Genomic DNA, 24,257 nt, shown 5'->3' on the forward strand with positions numbered 1-24,257 from the left:
AGTCTTTTGAGATTGATATTTAGTTATACAAATTAACAATTTCATTATGTGAACCAATAATTATGTTTTAGATATATTATACACATGCATGAAAAGTGGATCCATTGTGGCACATGAGCTATTTATGCTAGCTGCATTAAGAGAGGACAGGTAAAGTGGAACTCCCTCAGCTTGACTACACATGTAGACCAGTCATTTAATCCCTGGCTATATACTATTGGCAAGCTCATGTGACTGAATTAGGAATTATTAATGTCCAATAGTATAGCTGCAGATGTAGATGACCTCCTTCAGGGACAGATTCAGACTATTAAAAGGGAGGTCCACTCTGCATGGAGCCTAGCTGGTAGTTGTATAGCTTCAGTACAGCTATCTAGTAGTAATTTATTTCATAAATTCATAGCAAATAATCACTCTACAAAGTCTCCAACAAAGTTTCTTAAATCTTACCATTAGGCCTTTAGAAATGCAGCTGATACACTTAGAAGCACTTATTGTATATAAAGATGCTGAGCACTTTTAAGTGATTTTACAATAAAGAGAGGTAAAATGTGTGTTTTGTAAAGAATGATAAGCTGAATTTGGTGTACAGACTTTAAGCAGAAAAACTTGTTCATCAACCCATTTAAGGATCTTTCAAAAGGAGTCAAATACAGTGGAACCAGATCCCACTTATCTGGATTCTTGGTTAACCAAACTCAAAAAATATAACTGCTCTATATAATATATTAGAGTAGTGACTGTAGTTGATAATACTGAAATTTTAAAAATGTTCTTTATGCTATTTTATACACTGTTTCAGAGATTCGGACTTTTCTCAAGGGGTTTGGAAAATTGAGGTTCCACTGTATGCTCAAATGTTTTCCCATCAGAAATTTCCCAATTTTTCACCAATTATGCTCATCAGTGTTCCTATTATGCTTGCATTATGCTCCTAGGTTAGTAACATTATGCTCCTTTGAACTCACCTCATCCACCCCTGCCCTTAATTTGGTCCCCTTATACCCCTAACATAGCACTATGGCTTGGTGTAATATGAAGGTGATAGGTCAAAAATATCAGGAGTTATGATTTGACCCCTTTTCACAGACTGGGTCACATATTTGTTTGCTCTTAATTTATTGACATTGCTTTTTATTATTAACCATTAATTATGATGAACAAGGTGTATACAAAATAAAAGCAAGTGGATCCTCGGACAACATGCGACCACACAACTGACCGGTAATTGGGTCAGCACGCGGGCATGGCAAGGAAAAGAAAAGAAAGACTATTTACACACACACATACAGAAAAATTAATTACACACACAAAAATTGATTACAAAACAGATTTAGTAAATTTAAAAGCAGTCCGGATTGACAGTCCATTCCCTTGAGCTTCGACCAAAGAATATCTGCTGAGAAGCAGATATTGAAGCTCTGGCCATCTCATTCAAAAGTCTTCTAATACTAGCTTTAGACAAAGAAAATACTTTCTGGGTGAAACAAGTTATGTCCTTGATTGCATGGATAGACTTAGGTTGAAAGTGACCCAAAACACTGACTTCTACAGTTCTATAGCAGGTAGAAATATTCAAACGATCCAGCTCAGCCAAAAGTTGCTGATATTCTGGTTTAAACTGTTTGCGGTCACGGGCTGATTCGATGTGCTGAACTGAGTCGAGTGGACATGTGAGTTCTACAATACCCATCAATGAGGAATGAGCATTGTAGATAACAACATCAGGTCTATAGGGGGTGACTAAGACAGATAAAGGAATGGTTTCAGGTGGAGAATCATTGGAGCAAAATCCCTGTAGGTCAGCGTGGACCTTGACATCATGACAGTCAGCGAAGAGGGTTGTTAACTTGGATGCCAGAATATGTAAAACTTTATTATGTCTATAGGTGTTTTACCGTAATTTGTTTTTTTTTCCGTTGTAAAATAATTCTCGCATGCAAAATTTGTACGAAATTTTTTATAAAAGATCGAACTACTCTAATAGAGCAGTCATTTATGTAAATCATACGAAAATATTCTTATCACGAAAATTTTTGCACGAAAATAAAGCGATTTGCGGTAATCTAAGTCCAGAGCGTGTATATAAAGTATAGAACTTCTATAGCTTTCAAATAAGATCCGGTATTCACTGAGCCCAACTTCTGTGTGGTTGTTTATTGTAATCTCACCCTGTGAAGTGTGCATGTCATTTAGTTAGGTGTCTTGACATCCTAATCATGACAGAGCGGACAAAAGCACTAAATTTTGTAAGAACTTTCTTAGGACCTATTAATTATTAATCATAGATATTAGAGAGACTAAGAGCTCTTGTGAATACTGTATAATGGTACATAGGCAATATAACAGAAATGAGGTAAACGCTTAATAGAAGGTTTTGTGGTATTTATAATAAATTTTTTTGAGAAATTCTTAGAAACTGCACTGTATATCATACCAATAGTATATACTCTTGAACATACCAGAGATCAAGACTTTGATCATACTTGGGATCAAGACTTTCAACAAAGCACCAAATTCATCTTTCTTTATTGTGTGTAGATAGGAAATGTTTCCTTAAACTACAATGTAGTATATAACTAAACTAAAAACTGTGCCACTATTAATTTTGCACTGTGGGTTTACCACATTGGAGTGAACTTGACAATGCAGTAAAAATTCAACTCAGCTTACATATAATGTAGCTGCTATGGCCCAAATGTTTGCATACAAAATGAACCGATTTCCCAAATAAATTAACCAACTATAAAGACAGCCACTGGTTTGATTAAAATATTAACCACCCTCCTTGCTTATTCTGTCCCCAAAGTTTGGTGTGTTTCCTGTTTCGGTTAATTAATAATATTAATGTTTAACTGTTTCATGGGACCAATACCCAGATACTGTACTCTGCCCTCAAAGTGTATGAAAAATTAATATGAAAACAATGTTAATGGGGACAATAAATGGAAGAAAGAAGCTTACTTCTTTCCCATAAAGAGATTATAAGAAGAATAGTTAGCTAGTTGCAATGCACAGCATTGCTATGTAGCTACATAGTTGCATGCATTGCTACTCGACTTAATTGCCTGCTGTACAGAATTTAAATACTTTCCTGGCTGTCATAGGATATGAAACTGGGGGAGGGGTTAGGAAGTATTTTTTTGGACAATTTTGTAACAAAAATTGAGATAGCCCAAGTAGTATTGGTAATTTAGGCTGTTATACTTACAGTTTGTTGTAAGTATAGAATGTGACTAATTCAGAGTGTTGATTGTACTATTAGTCAAATTCTATATTAGAAATTCCTTGGGTACAGACTATATACGGACTCTCTAGAATGGAATTTGTTGTGCATGTTTCACAACGTATTTGACCATGCATGTATTCTTTGCAAATGGTCTGTTCCACACAATTAGTCTTATGCAACAACAAAGGTCTGGCAGTTAATGAACCAGCTTAGTAATTCTCTTATCAAGTTCTTTGATGCTAATATGTTTGGCTTCTTGTGCATGCAGTCCTCAAATATGCAATCCATGGGCCGGGGTACATATTTGCTTCATGTACATATGAACACAAATACTTATAAGCACACACATGCTTACATTGTTATATGCATCATGAATTCATGATCAGTGGATCACTGAATATAATTATATGGGCGTATATATATATAACTTGCTTGCTTTTTGACAATAATATTAGCTATACAATTAACAGATAATCATGTTCTACAATATTAATTTACCATGCACACACTACAATTGGTACACTAGCTGATCAGAGGTGTAGCCAGACTTTTGGTGATGCCAGGCTTACCACAAGAAAGACATACATACCTTAGTGTGTAAAGTACATGAACCATGCTGACCCGGGGGGGTCTATAGCATGCTCCCCAGCAATTTTTGAAATTAGACCAACTGAAATTGAATTTGAGGGTGACCTTGGTAGTTTATCACAACAGTTATGATGTATTAGGGTGATTGCTCTATTAGGGTATCTCAATTTTTAATTTGATGGCTTTCTGTTAACTACATACCACCAAGGAAAAGTTTACTTACTGAAATTGTATGTGAGACTAGTTTTAACAGTTTTTTTGAGTAGCTATATACTAAATTTGTCTGACTGTTATATTAGGGTGACTGTTCTATTAGAGTATCTTGATCCTGTCTTGATATATTGATGTTATTATTGTGTACAATTATTGATGCCTGGATCTGGGCCCAGGTTCTGGCTATTCCTCTGTTGTTGATATATCTGTAGATTGAATGTGAATGTGTGCATGTGCATGTGTGGCCATGCATGGGATTGAGGGAGGCATGTGCCCCAAATACATGCTGGATCCACCGTTGATGTCCTGACTGCCTGGCAGACTCCTGTAAGCGTTTGAGCATTAATCGGATGGTTGCAGGTTCAAGGCTACCCAGGTCATTCAGGGATTTTTTCTCTTTTCTCCACCTTTTCAAACATACTTTCTGTAACAATTTTAAACAGGTTGTAGGACCAGGAGTCCTACAGACCTGCAGCACTTGTGCTGTAAAGTCTTAATAAAATAAAATAAAAATAAGATGTTAGTGTGTATAATACAACTTACCAATTATTATTATAGGAGCATAGTCAAATAGATAAAATTTATGAAATAACATATGAATTGAGTTACTCATGACACCATGATACAATTGGGTACAGTAGACAATGATAAGTCAAAAACCTACAGAAGTACAACAACATAGTTACTATACATGATACATGTTGACATACATACCTTGTTGGATCTTCTGATACAGACATGTTTATTGACTCTGCATATGGTTCTAAATACTTTTGTTTTGTGGTACTGTTTGGAGCAACACAAACCTTAAGAAATCTGGCAGTTAATGAACTTAAAGTATGACTTAGCTTACATATTTTAACATATCCTTCAAAGTAACCAAGTCAAGATGTTTACTTTGTTGGGTCTTGATATTGGGAGACAGTTCACGACTATATCCTAGTATGCTGACTGTGACAATTATAATACACATGTCTTAGTGCATACAAGTCAAGACATTACCTATACTGAATCCAACCATATGATCATCTATCCTATTGCACAATGCACACATTCTAGTGAATGCTTTTCCTCCACTAAATCAAAAAATGTGAAAATTGATATTATAACATACAGTCTGATGGCAAATCAAAGAGTCTGAGTAGGGATGTAGTTATGCCAGGATCAATAAATATGAGTGGAATCGGGCACTATGCTGGAATTTTTGAAAGCCTTAACAGTAAGGAAATACCCACAATCCATTAACAAAATTAATACAGTACACTGATAGAACAGTCACACATAAAAACAATCACAATAAAATACTCCTATATAGCAACCAGCTGAAAGAACAGAGAGAATTTCAGTTATGCAAGTTTAATATTTTATCAGTGCAATTGATTCGTCTATGGAAAAATTACAGAGTTTACTACTAAAGACCTAGATAGGTAAGTTGCTTGTAGTGTAGTTACTTCATGCAGAGTGGTAACTTCATGATGGGGGTATGGTCAGTATTCAGAAATGTGCGGAAACAATTGGTGAATAAGTTATAGCACTAATTCTCACCTTAGCCCTACATTTTTCAACTTTTGTTAAAGTGAGAATAATAAAATGCTCCTGTGATTTTCATGGTGAAATCCAAGTCATGCATACTAATCAAATTGATCCCACAATCAATTTCGGCCTTAACATCTACGGACTTTATCCAGAATGATGTCATGAGCACAAGAAGGCTGCATTATTTTTGGGATGAATGTAGAGGAGCCTATAGAGAAATTGTTTTGATTGATCATATATTTCAGCCAGGGAAGGAGATATCTAATTCTAAGCAACAGGTACAACTCTTGGGCTTGTGGCCCTTGGCATACACAGGTAAAGCCCATGTTACAACTATTACATGTGTGCATGTATATGTGTGCATGTATATGTGTACACGCATGCAAGCAAGCATGCAAACGTGTACGTACATATATATGAATGTATAATATGCTGTATGTCACAGTCTGTCTGTACGTATGTAAGTATCAAATTTCCTTTGTAGCCATGCACAATGTCTTCTGAAGTATACTATTAAACATTATTATAGCTACAGTAGGCAATCTGGCACCCTACTCCACTGTATCAATACAGTAGCCAGCTAAATTCTTTTCAGCTGATTTTTTTGTTGTTCAAATGTGGGATGGAATGGCAACAGAGTATATTCATTGGAGAAAATCAGAGTGCATGAGCAGGGAGTGCTATAAAAACTCACAACGATTGTTTAAAATGTGGGACTACAATATAGTGATCCCTTACAATCAGTTCATTATTGCTAAGCATAGCTTGTGAACTCATCTATTATAGTCATAATATTTTACAATTTATACTTTAACAGCTTTGCTGGTGTTTCTAGCTAATTGGCTGCATAGCACAACCATTACCAGGTAACCACTTTGTGCACATATGTATATTGGAGGATAGAAATTTGCTGCTTATAGGTATCAGTTTGTCTTGCATACATACATATACATTTTTCTTTAACATCCAGCCAACACACACTAGCTGTACATACTTAAGTAAATGCTTGAGTTCCATCATTAGTGGATGACTAATGCAATATGCAGCACCTGAAGCCAGTTGATAACTGTCACTTGCTACAGTCTGGATATACAAGAGAAAGATATCCATACCAACACCAATGATATCCATTCACTTACAATATTTTCTTGTTTCAGTTTCTCCAATGTATCGTTTTCTACTTGATGCTATATATGTATAACGTGAACAAAATACATATTAAATACATCCTGTATGTGATCATATCTGCATGGAAAAACTCAGCAAGCACATAAATTTTAATAGCAAAGCAATGAAAGTATTGAGTACAGTCATAGTTTTCAAAGATATCAAAGCACCTTCATGCTTGCTGTAAGAGAAATTTATCAAGGAACATGAGGTGGTTGTTTATCACACAGTATGGTAGCAATGTTTAGTAGATATCATAAAGGTTTGCACTTTCCATGAAACCAGCCTTCATGGCACCTTGGCAGTTTTGGTTAGGTATAATCAAGCCCAAAAGTGGGCATGAAACATGTTGATACGAAAATATTTTGATTTTCTTTATTTAGTGGAATTTTCTACTGTCTGATTAACTGCCTGCTTGATGCCTTCAGACAAGCGTTATCTCAATAATAGTAAACTCTATAATTATGAGCTTGGATTTTTCATTGTTAGACATTACTTTGGCCTGACAAGGGACTTTGGCACATTCTGGTACATGCAACGTACACCTCATGGGCTTACCTTTGTCCTCCTATTCCTTAATGCTGATAGTGAAAGGTGTCGATTTGCTGTGGTGCACTAATGACTTCAAGCATCAAAATAACTACCCTCTAACAGTTAAAGTAGGCAGATAGCTTGCAAGCTAGCTTCAAGTATTGTTCTCCATGTGTAGGGCTGCATAACAGGCAGAATATAGCCAAATAATTTCTGGAATAATTACATTGAATAGAATAATAGTGCATGCTTCAGTGTTTGAAATTATGTTTGACAACCGAAAATTATCCAGACAATACATGGAATGTCCGAATAAATTTCTATTTATCCAGACAAATTGTCCACACAAAAGAAAGCTAGTAAAGATACTGCTAGCAATGGTTGAAGAAGCACTAAGAAGTGTATAGTAGCAAAGAAAATGGTGGAGAAGTGTTGGTACCTGAAATGATAAAAGTCTTCAGATGATACGATGATTACAGTTTGAAATAGCGTCTGGTAATTGGTAGCACATGAGTCATGACCATGCTAAAATGTGAAGTTTGCCGTAAGTTTAATGATAAGCTCTGCTTGATGCAACACTATAGACCGGCCTTTATTGAAGGCACAACCAATGTTCTTCAAGGATCATGTGGCAACCGATTTGCACAAGCGAGCAATGGCATTGTGGGCCAAGAAGGCAGCCAGTAGCTTAATGGAATTTGCACCAATTGCAAGGGCAATGGGTCATATTAGTAAGGCTGCCAGGTTGAAGATTAAAAGAAAAAAGGACATTGCTTACACGATCGCTAAAGAAAACCTTTGGAGTTATTTGTGAGCTTGAAATTATTGAATTAGCTATAGCTGTGACTGTTTATGACCATATCACTCACTGTAATTATAAGTATAATAACAAATTCAATAATTGTAACATTTTATTGTGATATAACATGTAAGATATTTGTCACAATAACACAAACTGATCAATTCTTGTTTCTTGTTAATAATAAAATTAATCATGCATCTATATATTATGGTAGAATGTTTGTAGGTGATTCACAGATTAAACTTACCCTTTCAAAACGCTTCTAGATGTGATCGTAATTTTTAAAAATGTTTCTGGGGGTATACTCCCAGACCCATGCTTCGCTTGCTGAAGTACATTTTGAATGTGACTGGATAACCACAATTAATGACAGGTCATTGGTGACTTTGTCCAGACATTTTGACAATAAAATATTTTGACACTATTTCGAGCACTGATGCTTGTTGTACAATTATATAGGCTAGTACGTCAGCCAAAATACAGATGTAGTGTGTAGAAGTTCACCAGTGATGAAATACATGTATGCTACAAAACAGTTGACAAACAAAAATGAGGAAATTTACAAGCTATATATAGTACAACAAAAAAGGGTCACATGACCTGAAGTTAACATTTGTGACCATCTCAGCAAAAACCTGACTTTTTCGCACAAGCATGCATATTGAGAAAATCGAAATTTAAAAATAATCCATAAAATTATGCATGCTACAAAAAAAACTTCGCAAGTTCTTATCGGGCCAGTACTCAACGAAGGAAGACTCAAATCGATTAAAACAATATAGCATCTTATTGACTTGTTCATGGAGAGTTCGAAAATCTTTGTTTCGTTTCTCTAGCTCCAACGGTATAAGCGTGTCACGTGCGTTTGTTTATGATGAGGTAGACATAAATAAGATTGTCATTGTTTCTTCTACCAAACCCCCTTCATATCAATATGCGCAAGTATCTACAGGGCTAATGCTATACCTTGGCCGATGTGCTGATCCATGGTGAACATTTTAAGCCAAACTGCAACATTGTAGACTAATCCAAACGGAAGTTATGGCTGCGAATGTAAGCGCCTGTAGTTTATTTTCAAAATAGTACAAAGAGATAGATAGATTACCTTGTTCTTCCTACTGTCTATCGCTATAATTCCAAAACTACACACCACAGAAGGCTGAAACTTTGGTGGTCCATTCCTTGGACACTGCTGATATTGCTGAGTGAATAAAAAATTTGTTTTAATTGTGCGAACAAGTCGGATTTTTCGCTGAGACGTCACATTTAATGTCTACTACAGCCATGCTGGTTTACTGCTGCTATAGTAGGAATTAAATTTTCACTTCAAGTGATGATGACCTTTCTTTAAGCACTTTTTGTTGCAATGATCTCTAAAAGCTTCCTAACATTCCCTATCACTTGCATCACATTACAGTAGATAAGATGGTACGTATATATACAAGTATAAGGAATTTTAGAGATAATAGAAAAAGTAGGGAAACAAGGGAGGTTGCCTACACCTGCAGATATACTAGTGAACATTTAATCCTTAATTCAATCTATACCCATGACTGAATTAGGGATTAAATGTTCACTAGTATATCTGCAGGTGTATAAGCAACTTGCCTTGTTTCCCTACTTTTTCTTTCTTAAAATTCATAATTTACCTTATACTTGATTGTTTACTGTTTGTAACATTATTATGACTGGTGAACCCACACATTAAAAAAATTAAAGGATGCACCAGAGTTAATGTTTTCATCTGAACGTGTGCCCAGTTATCAATTACTGACTCAAAAGTGAAGTGGTCATTGCACTCTGCTTTCATGCAGCCATTACACAGCACTACAAAAGAAGAACAGTAGTAGAAGCACAGACAATTCCCGTTTACCAACGTATGCATCCTGCTACCATGAATGAACACCTTGTCAGCAAAAAGAAATGGGACACAAAGGAGGACAAAGATATGTAAGTTCATGATCCATGCATTATACGTACTGCATTTTACCAAAAGGCATGTCTCGGAACAAAGCAATGTCGAATAGTAGAAAAATCAAAATCAAGCTTATAGCTTTAGCTGTTATCAAGTCATGCTTGCCTGAAGGCATTAGGTAGGCAGGCAGGCAGGCAGGCAGGCGGGTGGGCAGGCGGGTGGGCAGGCAGGCAAGCAGGCAGGCAGGCAGACAGGCAGGCAGGCAGTCAATAGAAAATTCCATTAAATAAATTTATTTTAAATTTTGTAACAATCTCTTGGAAGCATTTAGGGTCATACCGAAGGTACTTTTGGGTTTGGTTATACCTAACCAATACTGCCAGGACGCCAGCATGACAACTGTGAGGCTGGTTTTGGGGTGGTATTTTTGGCCAGAAAAATTCAAACCTCCTAATATGTGACTGGATTTTGGAAAAACGGTCCAAATCGCACATTAGAAGTTTTGAGATAAACGGTTTTAAAGAATTGAAACCAGCATAACTCTCCAAGGATAGCAAGCACGTGTATGAAATTTACACAAAAGATGCATCAATCTGTTACCTTTCAGGCCACTTCCAGTACTTGTAGCTGCTTGTACAGTTTTCCGCCAAATAAGATAGAAAATCTGAGCAGTTGGATGAGCGAAGTAGTATCACGAGTGCTCACAAAGGGGTGGAGGTTGGGGGGTGGCGGGGAGGGCAAGAGATAGACCTCAAAATGGAGACAGACCACGATTGGAGTCTAGACACGAGATTACAGGGCTGTGCTGGCTCCTTAGTGGCTGATATGTAGCAAAATCAACAGAGAACACGTCTGGCCAACATTATAAGGCTGTCCACCAGTAAACCACTGATTCTTGCCAAGTCAGGTCCTTCACAAGGCCTGAAACCGCCATTTGAGCACTCCACACCACCCAGAAAAGACATCTGTTTAAAACCAGCCTCGTGTAGTTTGAGTAGTGCTGAGGGTCAAAACTTGTAGTACGATAGTGTAGCTATCCACTGGTGGTGTTAGTTTGATTTTGCCTGATGTGCGATTTGGATCGGTTCTGTAAAATCTGGTCACATATACTGATGTAAGTTGTTGCTGGTGGTTCACTGCTTTCACCTTTAAAGAAAGGAGATACATGTAGGGAAACCTACCAAGCAATGAATTCACCTGTTTATAATCAATACAGTAATTCAAGTCCCAAATACATGCATAAAATGTTACCGGGCATGCCCTAATATTGTGACCGGGCCTGCAAAAATAAGGCATGTGGGCACATAAAATTTGCCTACTTTGTCTAACTTTTATAACTCTTTAACTTTTTATGACATTATTACATGGCCATGCAATTTTTAGCAGTTATTAACAATCTAGCTGGCTTTGTAAACACAAGACACAGAATGTAAACATGCCATCCTGTACCGATATAGTACCTATCATGAGGCAGAATGTAGTTTGTGCCCACATGCCCTATTCTCACAGGCCTGGTCACAAATGTTTTTGCAAGCTGAACATGAAGCCATATACATCAAAGTGCCCACACTCTATTACTTGGATATAAGTCTGTTATATCACAGCAGTACTGTTGTAGAATACCTTGGTTAACCCATTGACGGCCAAATTCTCCAGGACCCCTGGTCGAATTGCCGAATTGCATCATACTAACCGTCCAACACACAGAACTACTTAGTAAATACATCATATATATCTAAATACTCGCTATAAACTAAGGAGGTCGACTGTGTTGTTTTTGTTTACATAACAGGAAGTTATCAAACAACAAAGTCTAAACTTCGGTAAAAACCAGCCCAAACAAACAGTGGAATTCCACCTAACTATCTACAAAGGTGTATTACACTCCAAAGAACTATTCTATACAGTTCACTTACAGTGCAATCTATTCCACAGCTGGTTTCTTTGTGATTTGTCCCATTTCTGCTGGGACAAATCAATTCAATATTTCAATTCAAAGAACGATTTAATTCACCTATTATAAAAGGTTACACTTTACACTAATACATAACAAACGTACACTAGTCCGGGAAGGATCCGGCTATCCCAAAAATGGGACTTCTGTAGGTGTGTCCATTTCAGTACTAGCACATCTTGCTATGAAACACGTTTTACAAGTTATAGCAAGGTTAAAGTTTATTCTATGAGTGAGTTATGATGCCATGCCACCATATGGCAGCAGTGGTCATTAATGGGTTAACACTCATCCTCGGCTTCACCTTGGACTCATGTCAATAACTTAGACATGCTACTCCTGCTGTGATATATAACTATAACATAATATTGAATTTGTATATGTAATAGGATGGATGGCTGTGGTATTCGGGATTAATAGTGCAAGCATTGTAAACAGGAAGAAGTAAAATAGTGCAAGACAAAGCCAAGCACTATTTCCTTCCTGTTTACAATGCGAGAACTATTATTCCCGAATACCACAGCCATCCATCCTATTGCAAATTAATCCAAATCCAACGAAAATAACCACTGCAAAATACCAATAGCACTTAGCAACCGCCTAGCAACCATTGCTATGGCCTCAAAATAACATTTACCTTAGCAACTATTACCTAGTAACCATTGCTAGGCAACAAGCTATCAAGTTGGACATTTACTTGTAATAGAAACACACCACAGTATTTTAGCCAGTCAAATTAGTATCACAGATTTTTGTCAAATGACTTTGACAAACAAGTGTAATACTAATTCTATTGGCTAATAGCTTGACGTATTTCAATATAATATGTCAAGCTGCTATTGACAGTATTATATTGTAACACATTCACTTGTTGGCAGGGATCTGCAATACATATTGATACAGCAATACATCGATACAGTAAATAAGTATCACACTGTACTTAGAAAATATCGAAGTTTTCTAGTAGAACAGTCAGTGATTGCTCTATTACTGTAACAGTGATATAGATACTGAAATAGAAAGCCTCTGTATTATACCTGTGCTATAAAATGAAACATTATGAGAAGCCATACAAATACGCGTGTGTAAGTTCTATTGTTATGGCTAAAATATTCTTTACCCAGGTCTCCTAAAAATAGTAGCTGTTACACTTTAAGTATAAAGAACCGCACCACTAAGCAGTAAACAATCTGCTGTATATACTACAACTCATCAAAAATGCGGAGTAATCCGGCACTAACTGGTAAAGCAGATACAAACCACTTTCTCCTACTTAGCTGGCCTCCCTGGTTTGACCACCGAGTGTGGTGCTTAGTTGGTATCCGGGTGGCCTGCACATCAAAGTCAGGCTAGGGATGGATTTTTTCAAACCCTTCTAGGTATTTGTCCCTTTTCACTTTAGTCAACAATTTTAGTTTAGATTCCCTGGCTAGTGGTAACACCTTGTACATGCTTTGCCTCCAGTGTTCGCCCTCCAGTGCCTAACTGGTAAAGCAGATACAAACAAGACAAGCCTTTTTGTTAAAATGCTTGTGGTAGCTAATTGTCTGCATGGGTGGTGTAATATAGAGGCTGGTATCCAGGTAGAGATGTGCTTTTTAGCAGCAACTCTGTTTTCCATACCTTATATAAATCATATCAGAACACACTAGCTATTTGCCACATCTGTATACTGTATTTACTGAATAAAGACACTTGTATACGTAGAATCAGTGTTGGCTCTTTTAGGTACAGATAAATTGGATATTATTGTTACATTTATTAGTTAATATGCCAGTATTAACTAGCCATGACCACTTCATTATAGTATAGTGATACAGTATCGTATCAAAGAGTTTGTTGATGGTGATACGTGATACACAAAATACACTGTATTGCAGAACCCTACTTGTTGGACTATGTAAGTTATAATGACTGTTTTATTAATTATTTCAACTATTGCTGCAGAACAGATTGTCATTGTTGTGATTCCAAAAAATCTCAGAATAACATCTTAAACATTCCTTTGGCCATGTAGATAAAAGAGATGTAGTATAAACTATATTGAAGACACATGCTACCTGGCATTTTCCCATAGCTCCATTCATACCAATTTTCAAGTTAATAACTTTTCTAAAAAAGTGTAGTTATGAATTACAAAAGTATGTAGGTGTATGTGAAAAATCCTTTCTGCAAACCTTGTCAAATCTGACAACTGTATGTATGCTTATACTATATACAGACAACTATGTTTACTCACAACAACTTTTGGTTTATCTGATGATCCAATGTAATATGGTTTTCTTGGGTCATGTTGTTGAAGAAGATTGTTTAATTCTGGCACATTTACATATACATCATCATCAAAGTGACAAAACCATTCAAAACTACAAAAGGTAAGAAATCAAGACTACAGACTGCAAATAGGAAGATACATAACATACAAGTACGCACCTTTTCCTTTCATCTTGATACTTATCTACTGCTTCATAGTAGGCAGCAAACTCTGATCCAGTTTTACAGCAAAGACCATCGCTGTAGGAAGTAGGACATCATATACTATATAAATATGTCACACAACAAAATGACTCACCGTGTATGTGTACCAACACAATCAGTTAATAATAAATTGAACCCTAAACAAGTGTATATAGCAAATCATTAAGAATTTCATAGGAACAAGTTACAATAAACAGTATGCAACACTATGGCAAAAGTAACAATGATCTCCATGTGCGAGGCCTCCTATTGCCTTCCTTCCGCCTATCTAAGAACAACATGATATTCACAAGGCCTCATATATTAAGGATCTTTGTATTCCTGACAGCAAGATTGACAAACAAACAATTATAAAATTTCCTCTAGGCTGACTGTTGGATCATCACAGTTTGGCTGATTGCTAATTTGGCTTAAAGCTGGGATCATTAGGCTGAAGTTGCATCAAACAGTATAGTAGTACTGATTAAGTAGGAATTCTCCCAAAAATAACGTGCGTCACCCAAATGCTACCTTTACAAATCATCCTAGAAACATTTTATGCAACAAAATTCCCCTTTATAGAATAACATTAGTCCATCTAACATCAAAAACAAGAAAATATTTACAGGAGGCTGGATATATACTTGTTTTAAAAAATCACCGGAACTCTAATGCCTGCCTGCCTGCCTGCCTGCCTGCCTGCCTGCCTGCCTGCCTGCCTGCCTGCCTGCCTGCCTGCCTGCCTGCCTGCCTGCCTGCCTGCCTGCCTGCCTGCCTGCCTGCCTGCCTGCCTGCCTGCCTGCCTGCCTGCCTGCCTGCCTGCCTGCCTGCCTGCCTGCCTGCCTGCCTGCCTGCCTGCCTGCCTGCCTGCCTGCCTGCCTGCCTGCCTGCCTGCCTGCCTGCCTGCCTGCCTGCCTGCCTGCCTGCCTGCCTGCCTGCCTGCCTGCCTGCCTGCCTGCCTGCCTGCCTGCCTGCCTGACCAGTCACAAAGCAGCACATGGCCACAATTTTATGCCACAATACATTATTTTTAGATCTCCCATATCACCATAATTATATTGCTATAGTAAAAAATTTATTTATACTATAATATAAACACTAACTACCTGTCAGATCCTCTGCCATCAATAACTTCAAATTCCTACGCAATCGAAGTAGATACAGGGTACATGGACACATGGTGAATTTCCGAGGCCAAAATGTCTTCTAGGGACTGTAGCAGGAGAAATCTTTTCTAATCGTAAATTTAAATTTAAATCAGTTGGGTTAGCGTGATACATGCACCTCTACAAGCACATGTATTTATAAGTGATGAAGTCATTCTAGTATGGAAATTGCTGATGTGACTTCAGTACTGTAAATTTTCTGTCCATTTGAACATCACATATTGTGCACTTGAAATGTGTGTGTGCACATTTGTGCATTGAACACATGGATACAGTACGCAATATGATACACAGTAAGTAATGTTCATATGGACATAAAATTTACAGAATACAGTATCAACTTCTGCATTTGAATGTATTGGTTTCTTATGCACTTCAAATACTGTAACTGTTACTGAAACACTACTTTACCGTACTCCTGGACATTTAATCCCCAATTCAGTCTACACCCACGACTGAAATATATTAGGGATCACATGTCCACTAGTATATCTGCAGGTATAGGCAACCTTTCTGCCTGTCTGCCCATGCCTTCAGACAAGGCTGTGGGCTTGATTTTTTCACTGTTACATGGCAACTATGCGTCCTCACGTGACAAAATAATAGCGCTCGTTAAATCACTGCACATGAACAATGCATAGCGATTGGATAAACCTAGATTTTGAGCATATGGTATATTGTGCCTGAAGGCGTGGAGTATATTAGAAAACAAGGTGGAGTATATGAGATTTATTACCCACCCAAAACAGTCTAAATAGAGTCTAAGGTCTAATATACAACACACAGCATATTATCAGTCCATGTTTACTTTAGGCCACCACTCAGGAATCCTGGGCAGAACCCTGCTTGAAGTTATTATGAGGTTGGTTTAAATTCTGGTTAATACATTTTTATTGTTGTGAGAAAGTACAAACCTCCATGATCCATAATATACAGCTACTACCGTAAAGTATGATAAAAATTACAGTTGCATTTTTAAAAAATACAAAATACATTAGTGACAGTATTGCCTTCAGCTTTTCTCTTATTCTTGTGGAAAATGCAAAACAGGACAAGTAAAAATACAGTTCTATATAAGAAACAGCATGGTTGTAAAATAGGTGCATCCATGAGCAAAATTCATGTTTATGGAATAGTCTTACTCCATTCAGCATCAATTACAGCATTAAAAACAAGAAAACAGTTACAGGCATCCGAGGATTAATTCCTTTAAAAATCACCATAACTCGAAATTTCTTCTGTCAGCCCACGTGCCTGCCTTATGCGCCTTCAGGCAAGTGTAACTCAACAACTGCTAAGGCTATGGACTTGATGTTTTCACTGTTAGACGTCACGTCAGCCGCAACAGGCGCCTTTTGGCATACTGCAGTATGTACAATGCACGCATCATGAATTTACCTTTTGTCCTCCTCGGTGTCCCATTTCTTTTTGCTGAGTCATTTTATGTAGCTTGATGGCTTCCATACATTTGTAAACAGGAATCGTTCATACTTTTTGTGGTGACTGGATTGATTCCAGAGGTGCTTTCTCCTACTGTTCTTCATTTTTAACACTGCAAAATGGGCTAAACATAGTTGAAAGCAAAACATAATGGCTACTTCACTTTCGAGTCAGTAATTGATAGTTGGGGTGTGTGTGTTCAGTCAAAAAAAAAATTACCTCTGGTAGTCTTGCATGGTCAGACCTTACTCTCCACAAGTACACAAAAAATTTGGAATTTTCAACTAGAGTAGGGACCATAAGCACATCGATAAAAGTACTGAAACAAGCTGGAGTAGTGCAATCACAGTAAAACAGTAAGAAGTGTTATATCCCTACTGTGCTCTTTCTTGTGGTATCTTGAGTACAGTAAGGATAGAACACTTCTTATTGTTTTACTGTGATTTAATATCGCACGCTACTCCAGCTTATTTCAGTGATACGCTATAGTCCCTACTCTAGTTGAAATAAAATTGTTATGACTGGTAGAGCCATGCATACCACATCAAAAGAAAAAAAAATGGTGCCGCACGCCTATTATCGTCTGAAAAGTCAAGTATTCATTATGCTTCGTTGTCAGCTATGTTCAACCCATTACACAGCATTACGAATCAACAACTGCTCCAAAAGCACCTCTGCAACCAAAGTAGCCACTATGAAAAATACAGACCATTTTTGTTGCAAAGTCATCAGGGAAAAGTGAGGCTGGTTTTAGGGTGATATTTTTCGTGGGCCCAGCCATTTGTGGTCCCCAATATACAGTACTATCGTACTGTATGGTGTGGTGCTTATCAATTGCAGATTATAAATGCCTAGCTGCACGAGGGTCAAGTATAGTTAAAATATTAAAGTTATTTTGACAACCTGAGCTTTTCAGGGTGATAACGAAACACCTACAACTTCAATATTTGAACTATACCAGACCTTATCAAAGCCAAATGCTTACAATCTTTGATCAGTAAATGCCACATGGAGAGCAGGACCTGGCCACACAAGACTATACCTCTGGTGCCATCCTTTCTTTTGGTGCTGTATTGCATGGGTTCACAATGTTACAATTAAGAATTTTAGGAATCATAGAAAAAAGTAGACAAACAAGGGAGGTCGCCTACACCTGCAGACATACTATTGAATATTTAAACTCTGATTCAGTCTATACCTGAAGTAAGGATTAAATGTCCACTAGTATACCTGCAGGTATATAGGTGACCTCCCCTGTTTCTCTACTATGTTTTTCTATGATCCCTAGTCTAACTTAACATTCTTAATTTTTCTTATACTTGTTAAATAAGCATGAACTTTGTGAGTCACATGATCATCAATCTCCAGTAGTGGTCATAGGCTGTCATACAGAGGGTGTAGTATAAATGAAGCAGTAGCAAAGTATATGGTTCAAGTTGAAAATTTTCAAGGGGTCTGTTTGGGATGTAACTCCAGAATTTTTAAGACGTTTGTTATTTGTATTAGTTTGAATTGATGTTAATACTCAAAAAATGAAACTGTGGCCAGCAATAGTATGCAGCAAGGCTGGATGTAGGCATGTGTCAAAAAAGGGTATTTTTGTGATCAGCAAAATGGAAGCTAGTGGTAAGTGCTATTATTATACTGTGCTGTATACGTATGTATCTGCACATTACAAGCCTTGTGTTGATATTTCCTCTGATTTCCTAATGATGATAGTTTTGTTCAATGTATCAACTTTGTACTCATGAATATTACAAAATTGTAAACCATGGCACTCCCATGCATATCATAACACACATCCAAGGAGTTTCATTACAACAATGTTTTCATTCTACACTGGCAATATATACACAAAACAGCTCTACTGTATAATAGACAAACCTGCTTCTTTCATTACTGTAGCCATTGCAGTCCCAATATCAGACTTTTCACTGACAACTGTGAGCTAAAGTGTAACAGAGGAGAATATCATAACTTGTTTCGTGATGATAATCTTCATGAAAAAAAGCAAATTACGGTACTGCATGTATTCAGTAAGGGATCATTACTTTTCAAAAGTAATTATTTTAATACCCATTACTACCAGACAAATAATAATACATAATCTATATTATAAGACTGAAACGCCGTCCGTCTGTCTGCATTCCATTTGATGTCAGGCATATACTCTTGAACCGCTGCATGTTTCGAAGCGTCTTTGTGTCTAAATAAGCGCTCATTATCCAGCTCTACAATGACGGTTTCGAAAAGTTCGTGCAAGCTATCGTTTGTCCGTTACCACTCTTTAAATGCAAAGGTGTAGAAGAAAAATGACTTAAATTCTTTCTATAAACCACAAGTAAACACCTATCTCAGTCCATTTGTACAGGTCTTTATAAGACAAAAATATAGGTGTAGTATTATGCAGTATTATGCTATTAGTTAGATGGTCCTGCACATAGAGCAGGTACTACTGAATGCATTGGTATAGGGGGACTTAGACAACTGTTTAACACATTTGTGAGTAGATCACGCAAGGGCAGGGAAAAATCTGCAGTTTGTTTGTCTGTCCCGTGTGTTGTATTAGGGTATCATGTATGAAATCTTTTTGCAACTTTGTTTGTAGAATATATATGCATCTAAGTTTAATAAAACATCACACACAAAAGCATGTATAGGTGCACCTATTAGTAGTGTGTGTACAATTGCTTCATCTTACGCTTTGAACCCTGTGCTCACAACCCTTAATAAGGTTTGGTGTAGTATAGTACAAGTAATGGTACTGATGCTTAAATAGTTGGGTTTTTACTTTAGTCACTATAAGTTTAAACTTAGGGTTAAGGCTTAATGTACAAGTCCTGCATGATGGGGCAGAACATACCTGTGTTACAATTATTTCATTTCAAGTTCATTTATTGTTAGTAAATTAGATGTCATGTAAACTGAAGCAGTGCATGCACATGCATGATAGGACAGGTACTAGCCACTTAGTAGTTTGCACCTGTGTGGTTACTGTGGTAGACATATAGGTAGATAGAGTTCTGCTGTTTAACTCACCAACATGCTCAAGGTATACTTACAGGATGGCATAAGGCTCACAGTCAGTACGTTAAAGTAACATCACCATAAATGCTATACATATGTGACAGGTGCTGGTGTCTGATATTTAATTATCGGTTCACTGTACACTTATTTAGTTAGATGGCCCTGCACGTAGGGCAGATACCAACGCTTGAAGCATCATGTGTTATCTCACCATCATAGTATGAGCTACAGTCAGTTCTGTCACGTACACTCAGTCTTCATTGGGGATAAGGCAGTGATCACTCCTACCTTTGCATGAGAGCTTGGCTCAGCACAAGCTAAATTTACATCTAAGATACTGCTTTTCTTTGCCATTACCAACAATTATTTACCTAGCTACCTATAACTCAAGCAACAATTCACTGTTTCACTGCAATTCAGCATACATGCAGTCAACTATAACTACTACAGAGCAACCACTTATTTTATGTAATAAATTTATCCAATCGGATTCATCATGCAGTCACTAAGGAAGTTGTTGCTAAGTATCTTATGTTGAATTTAACCAATCAAATTCACTGTACGATTACAAAGAAGTTGTTGCTAAGTAGATATTGATCATGCAGGCCCCCTCCAACATAACATAGTGCCTTATATAGGTATAAAAACTTAATGTGTTGTTTATCATCCTGCTAATGAAATAGCTCAACTATACATGCCTAACAGCAAAACTATATTATGTAGTCAACAACAATGCCTATCCAATGCAATAGAATGGACATGGCTGTCAACATTGGCAACAGGCATAGCTACCCTATCAGTTCCTTACACTGATCATGAGATGCTGGACATCCATCACAAACTGCATGCCATCTATAATGTTGCACTATATACATAGTAGCTATAGTATCTTGCACAATCATGTATAGCTACCAAGTGAATTCATATCTATATGACTCAATAACCCTATCACTTACAGTGTATACAAATGCAGTAACCAAATCCTTAATTGTATGGTATGCAGTGTCTACAAAACCCTATTCCTGGAAATACATTCTTACAGTGCCTCATGCATCATTACTGAATTATCACCAGGCCATTACTGATGTAAGCAAATAGTAATGACCAACTGTAATTTCATTTAATTTCTATGTGTATACCACCCTGCACGATAGGGCAGGTACTACAGCTAGTACTTGTTAAATGTAACTAGCGCAAGTCATCAGTTGACCAACATGTAATGTCAACCACATTTTGTTCTAATCTCGAACACATTTATAACCAAATATTTTCAATGTTTTACAGATGGTGGCATGACAGTGACTTGGACAGGGATGAAATGTAGCAGATTAACAAGCAAACCAGCTTGTACAGGTCCAATAAAGGACAGATCAATTGTGAAGATTTTGAAACTACGTATTAGCACATGTAAAGTGGGAGTGGTGTGCTTGTTGGATGAGTTGCCAGGGCATTAAAAGATAGAGTTTCCATGTAATTTGCTCATGGGACTAAGCAAAGCATTGTCTCACTCATGAAGAAACGGCAAAATTTCTATTTGAAGATGGCTAATAGAAAGGGCAAGGCTGACATCTTATGAAAATTATGTAGAGTTTTTGTGTTGTTGTGTTTAGTGGATATACTACTGACAATCCTCTGTGTAAGCTACAGAGTGATGCTGTGTAACCAAGAGAAGCCATTCATAGGACTGTGTAATCTATATAGTGATAGCACTGTGTCTCTGTATGTCATCAAAGAATACCACCGACGGTCTGCTGCATGTGCCATACTAATCCAAACAAGTGATATTGTGTTACTGTGTGACACTGTGAGACCATCATAAGATGATACCACTGTTAATTCACCATACAATCCTAAAATGATGTTGTGTCACTGTGTAATACTGAGTCATAAGATGGAATCACTGATAATTCACTCTAAGGTAATATTGTGGTGCTAACTTGCTGTGTGATACTGTATCAAGCACTGACAACTCACCATGTAAAGTGGCATTGAGTCACTGTATCATAAGACGAGACCACTGACAATGATGCTTAAGTGATATTGAGTCCCTGTTGTATGGTGAAACCACTGACAATTCCTAAGTGATATTGTGTGACTGTGTTGTAAGATGAGTTCACCATGTAATTCCTAAAGTGATGTTGTGTCATGAACTGTGTGATGATATCTTTTCAAATGATACCACTGACAGTTCATTTTGGTAATCCCTGTGTCATTCTGTAATGCTGTGTCCGCAGATAAGACCATTGTGTCCGCAGATGAGATGACAACGTGATATTGCTTCACTGTGAAACCACTGACAGTTCTCATGTAATTCTAAAGTGATATTGTCGTCACCAACCATTCTGTGTATGATCAACAAAGTTTTGGAGAACTGAAAAAATGCATTTATCTGTGCTGTATACTTTTTAGTTACATGCACTTGAAGTTAATGAAACTATTTTGTATAATAGAACAGACCGTGAAAGTACAATGTGATACAGTATGTACATGGGGCTTGAGACTACGAAAATTAAATTTTCTCGACTCATAATCGTACTGTATAGTAGGGACCACAATGGTGAAACAAGTAAAGTAATCAGGTACCAAAAATTTCCTTAAACCACAGGGTGAAACAAGAAGCATGGGCCAAAGACAGATCCTACTTTTTTTTAATTTACATGCATTGATCACAGTACAGAGAGACACTACTGACCCACTTTCATTACTAGGATACTGGCTTTCGTCACAACATTAGTTTTAAAATACATTTGTAGCTAATACTTACCATCTTTTTGTTTATGACTTGAAACCATGTCGGCATTAAAGCAGCTAATCTCTCTTTGAAGTATTTAGCAGTAGTTTTAACAGAGAAGTAGATGTTTTTATCCCATTCAGTATCTATAGGCTCCAGTAGTTTACCATTAATGTGAGTAGAGTTCATTTGAATGATAGAGCTCAATGGGCCATTGGGTGACTCAGATTCCTTGGTAGTTTGATGTGTGGGAGAATTATCCTCTTTCATAGTTTCCTTGGAAGATTTGACTTGATTAACATTAGCACTAGGAGAATTATCCTGCTTATCTTTGGAATCCAATTTAACTTCCTTCGGGGGATTGATTTGATGTGTAGCTGAATTGTCCTGCCTGCTAGAGCTCAATGGGTCAATGGGTGATTCAGATTCCTTGGAAGGTTGATGTGTGGGAGAATTATCCTCTTTTGTAGTCTCCTTTGAAGATTTGACTTGATTAACACCAACAGTTGGAGAATTATCCTCCTCTTTAATTTCCTTGTGGCGCTTGGTTTGATTTGTAGATGATTTGTCCTGCTTCGTGTGCAATTTAGTTTCCGTGAAAATTTTTACTTCACGACTAGAATTATCCTCTTTTGTGCTTTTATTAATTTCTTTGGTTGATTTGGCTTGATTAGTATTAAGCACGTCCTGCTTACTGTGCTGTTTAGTTTCTTGATGTGTGTCGCCGACTTGATGAACATTAGTTGTAGAAACATTGCCTTGTTGGACGCATTTGTTGGTCTCATTGGGAGATCTAGCTTGAGCATTAACCGCACTAACGGAAATACCCCGAGAAATACCTTGATTGGTTAGAAACATGCCGGCAAGTTCATCCCTGTAATCAACTGCAGAACGGTCACCCTGACGATAGCGGTACAAACAGACTGACACGCCGAACAAGAGTAAAATACAACACAGCATGAACGTTGCACGGAAACAAGTCCATCCATTAGGAACTAAACCTGGGCTTGAAACCATGATCACTGTCGTATATCGTCATTAGCTAGACATGAGAATCTACCAGAACCATAAAGTGTAGCTGTCATTAGTGATTAATATAGGGCTGTAGGAGTACCCAAATACACAGTCGACAGGGGCGGCGCAACCGGTCCGGCCAATCCGGTTTTGGCCTTACCAATATTTGACAGAGCGGGCGCCGCAACCAGTCGGACTGTCCAGCTTTTCTTTTTTTTTTTCCGGGCTTGATGGACTGCCCTTGCCTACCACCCCCAGCACATAAATGGCCTGTGCTGGAGAAACCGGGACTTTCTTAGTCCACGGCAAACTGAGACTCTGCCCGAATCAGCTCCACAATTGGGGGAGTCTTAACATAGTGACCGATGGATGAGCGGGCTCCGCGGATGCATTGTATGGAGGACCCGAGGGGTCCGCAACGCAGCGAAATCGCGTACGAGATTCAGAATCTTTACGGATTCACCGGAGATTCAGGGATTCCGAGGGA

At 37.6% G+C, this 24,257-nt stretch overlaps 1 protein-coding gene across 1 annotated transcript; it reads right to left on the bottom strand.

Moving 5' to 3' along the window:
* Window positions 1-4,523: 4,523 nt before the first annotated feature.
* Window positions 4,524-23,903, bottom strand: LOC136252414 (uncharacterized). The gene is made up of 11 exons (XM_066044846.1): window positions 22,790-23,903; window positions 18,883-18,946; window positions 14,508-14,550; window positions 14,369-14,449; window positions 14,175-14,301; window positions 6,706-6,753; window positions 6,561-6,649; window positions 5,033-5,106; window positions 4,884-4,981; window positions 4,745-4,836; window positions 4,524-4,690 (listed from the first exon to the last, which is right to left on the bottom strand). Exons 1-11 carry the CDS (start codon window positions 23,771-23,773, stop codon window positions 4,636-4,638), a joined length of 1,755 nt encoding a protein of 584 aa, XP_065900918.1. The 5' UTR covers window positions 23,774-23,903; the 3' UTR covers window positions 4,524-4,635.
* Between the last annotated feature and the right edge of the window lie 354 nt (window positions 23,904-24,257).

Source organism: Dysidea avara, chromosome 4, assembly GCF_963678975.1.
Source record: "Dysidea avara chromosome 4, odDysAvar1.4, whole genome shotgun sequence".
Taxonomy (NCBI): domain Eukaryota; kingdom Metazoa; phylum Porifera; class Demospongiae; order Dictyoceratida; family Dysideidae; genus Dysidea; species Dysidea avara.

What these genes read in the sequence shown, in the direction of transcription:
- LOC136252414 (XM_066044846.1), bottom strand. Translation starts at nt 23,773, where the DNA reads ATGGTTTCAAGCCCAGGTTTAGTTCCTAATGGATGGACTTGTTTCCGT. An exon ending in AAGTCATAAACAAAAAGATG is followed by an intron (nt 18,947 to 22,789) that starts GTAAGTATTAGC and finishes GTTACACTTTAG; the next exon opens with CTCACAGTTGTCAGTGAAAA. An exon ending in TATCAAGATGAAAGGAAAAG is followed by an intron (nt 14,302 to 14,368) that starts GTGCGTACTTGT and finishes TACCTTTTGTAG; the next exon opens with TTTTGAATGGTTTTGTCACT.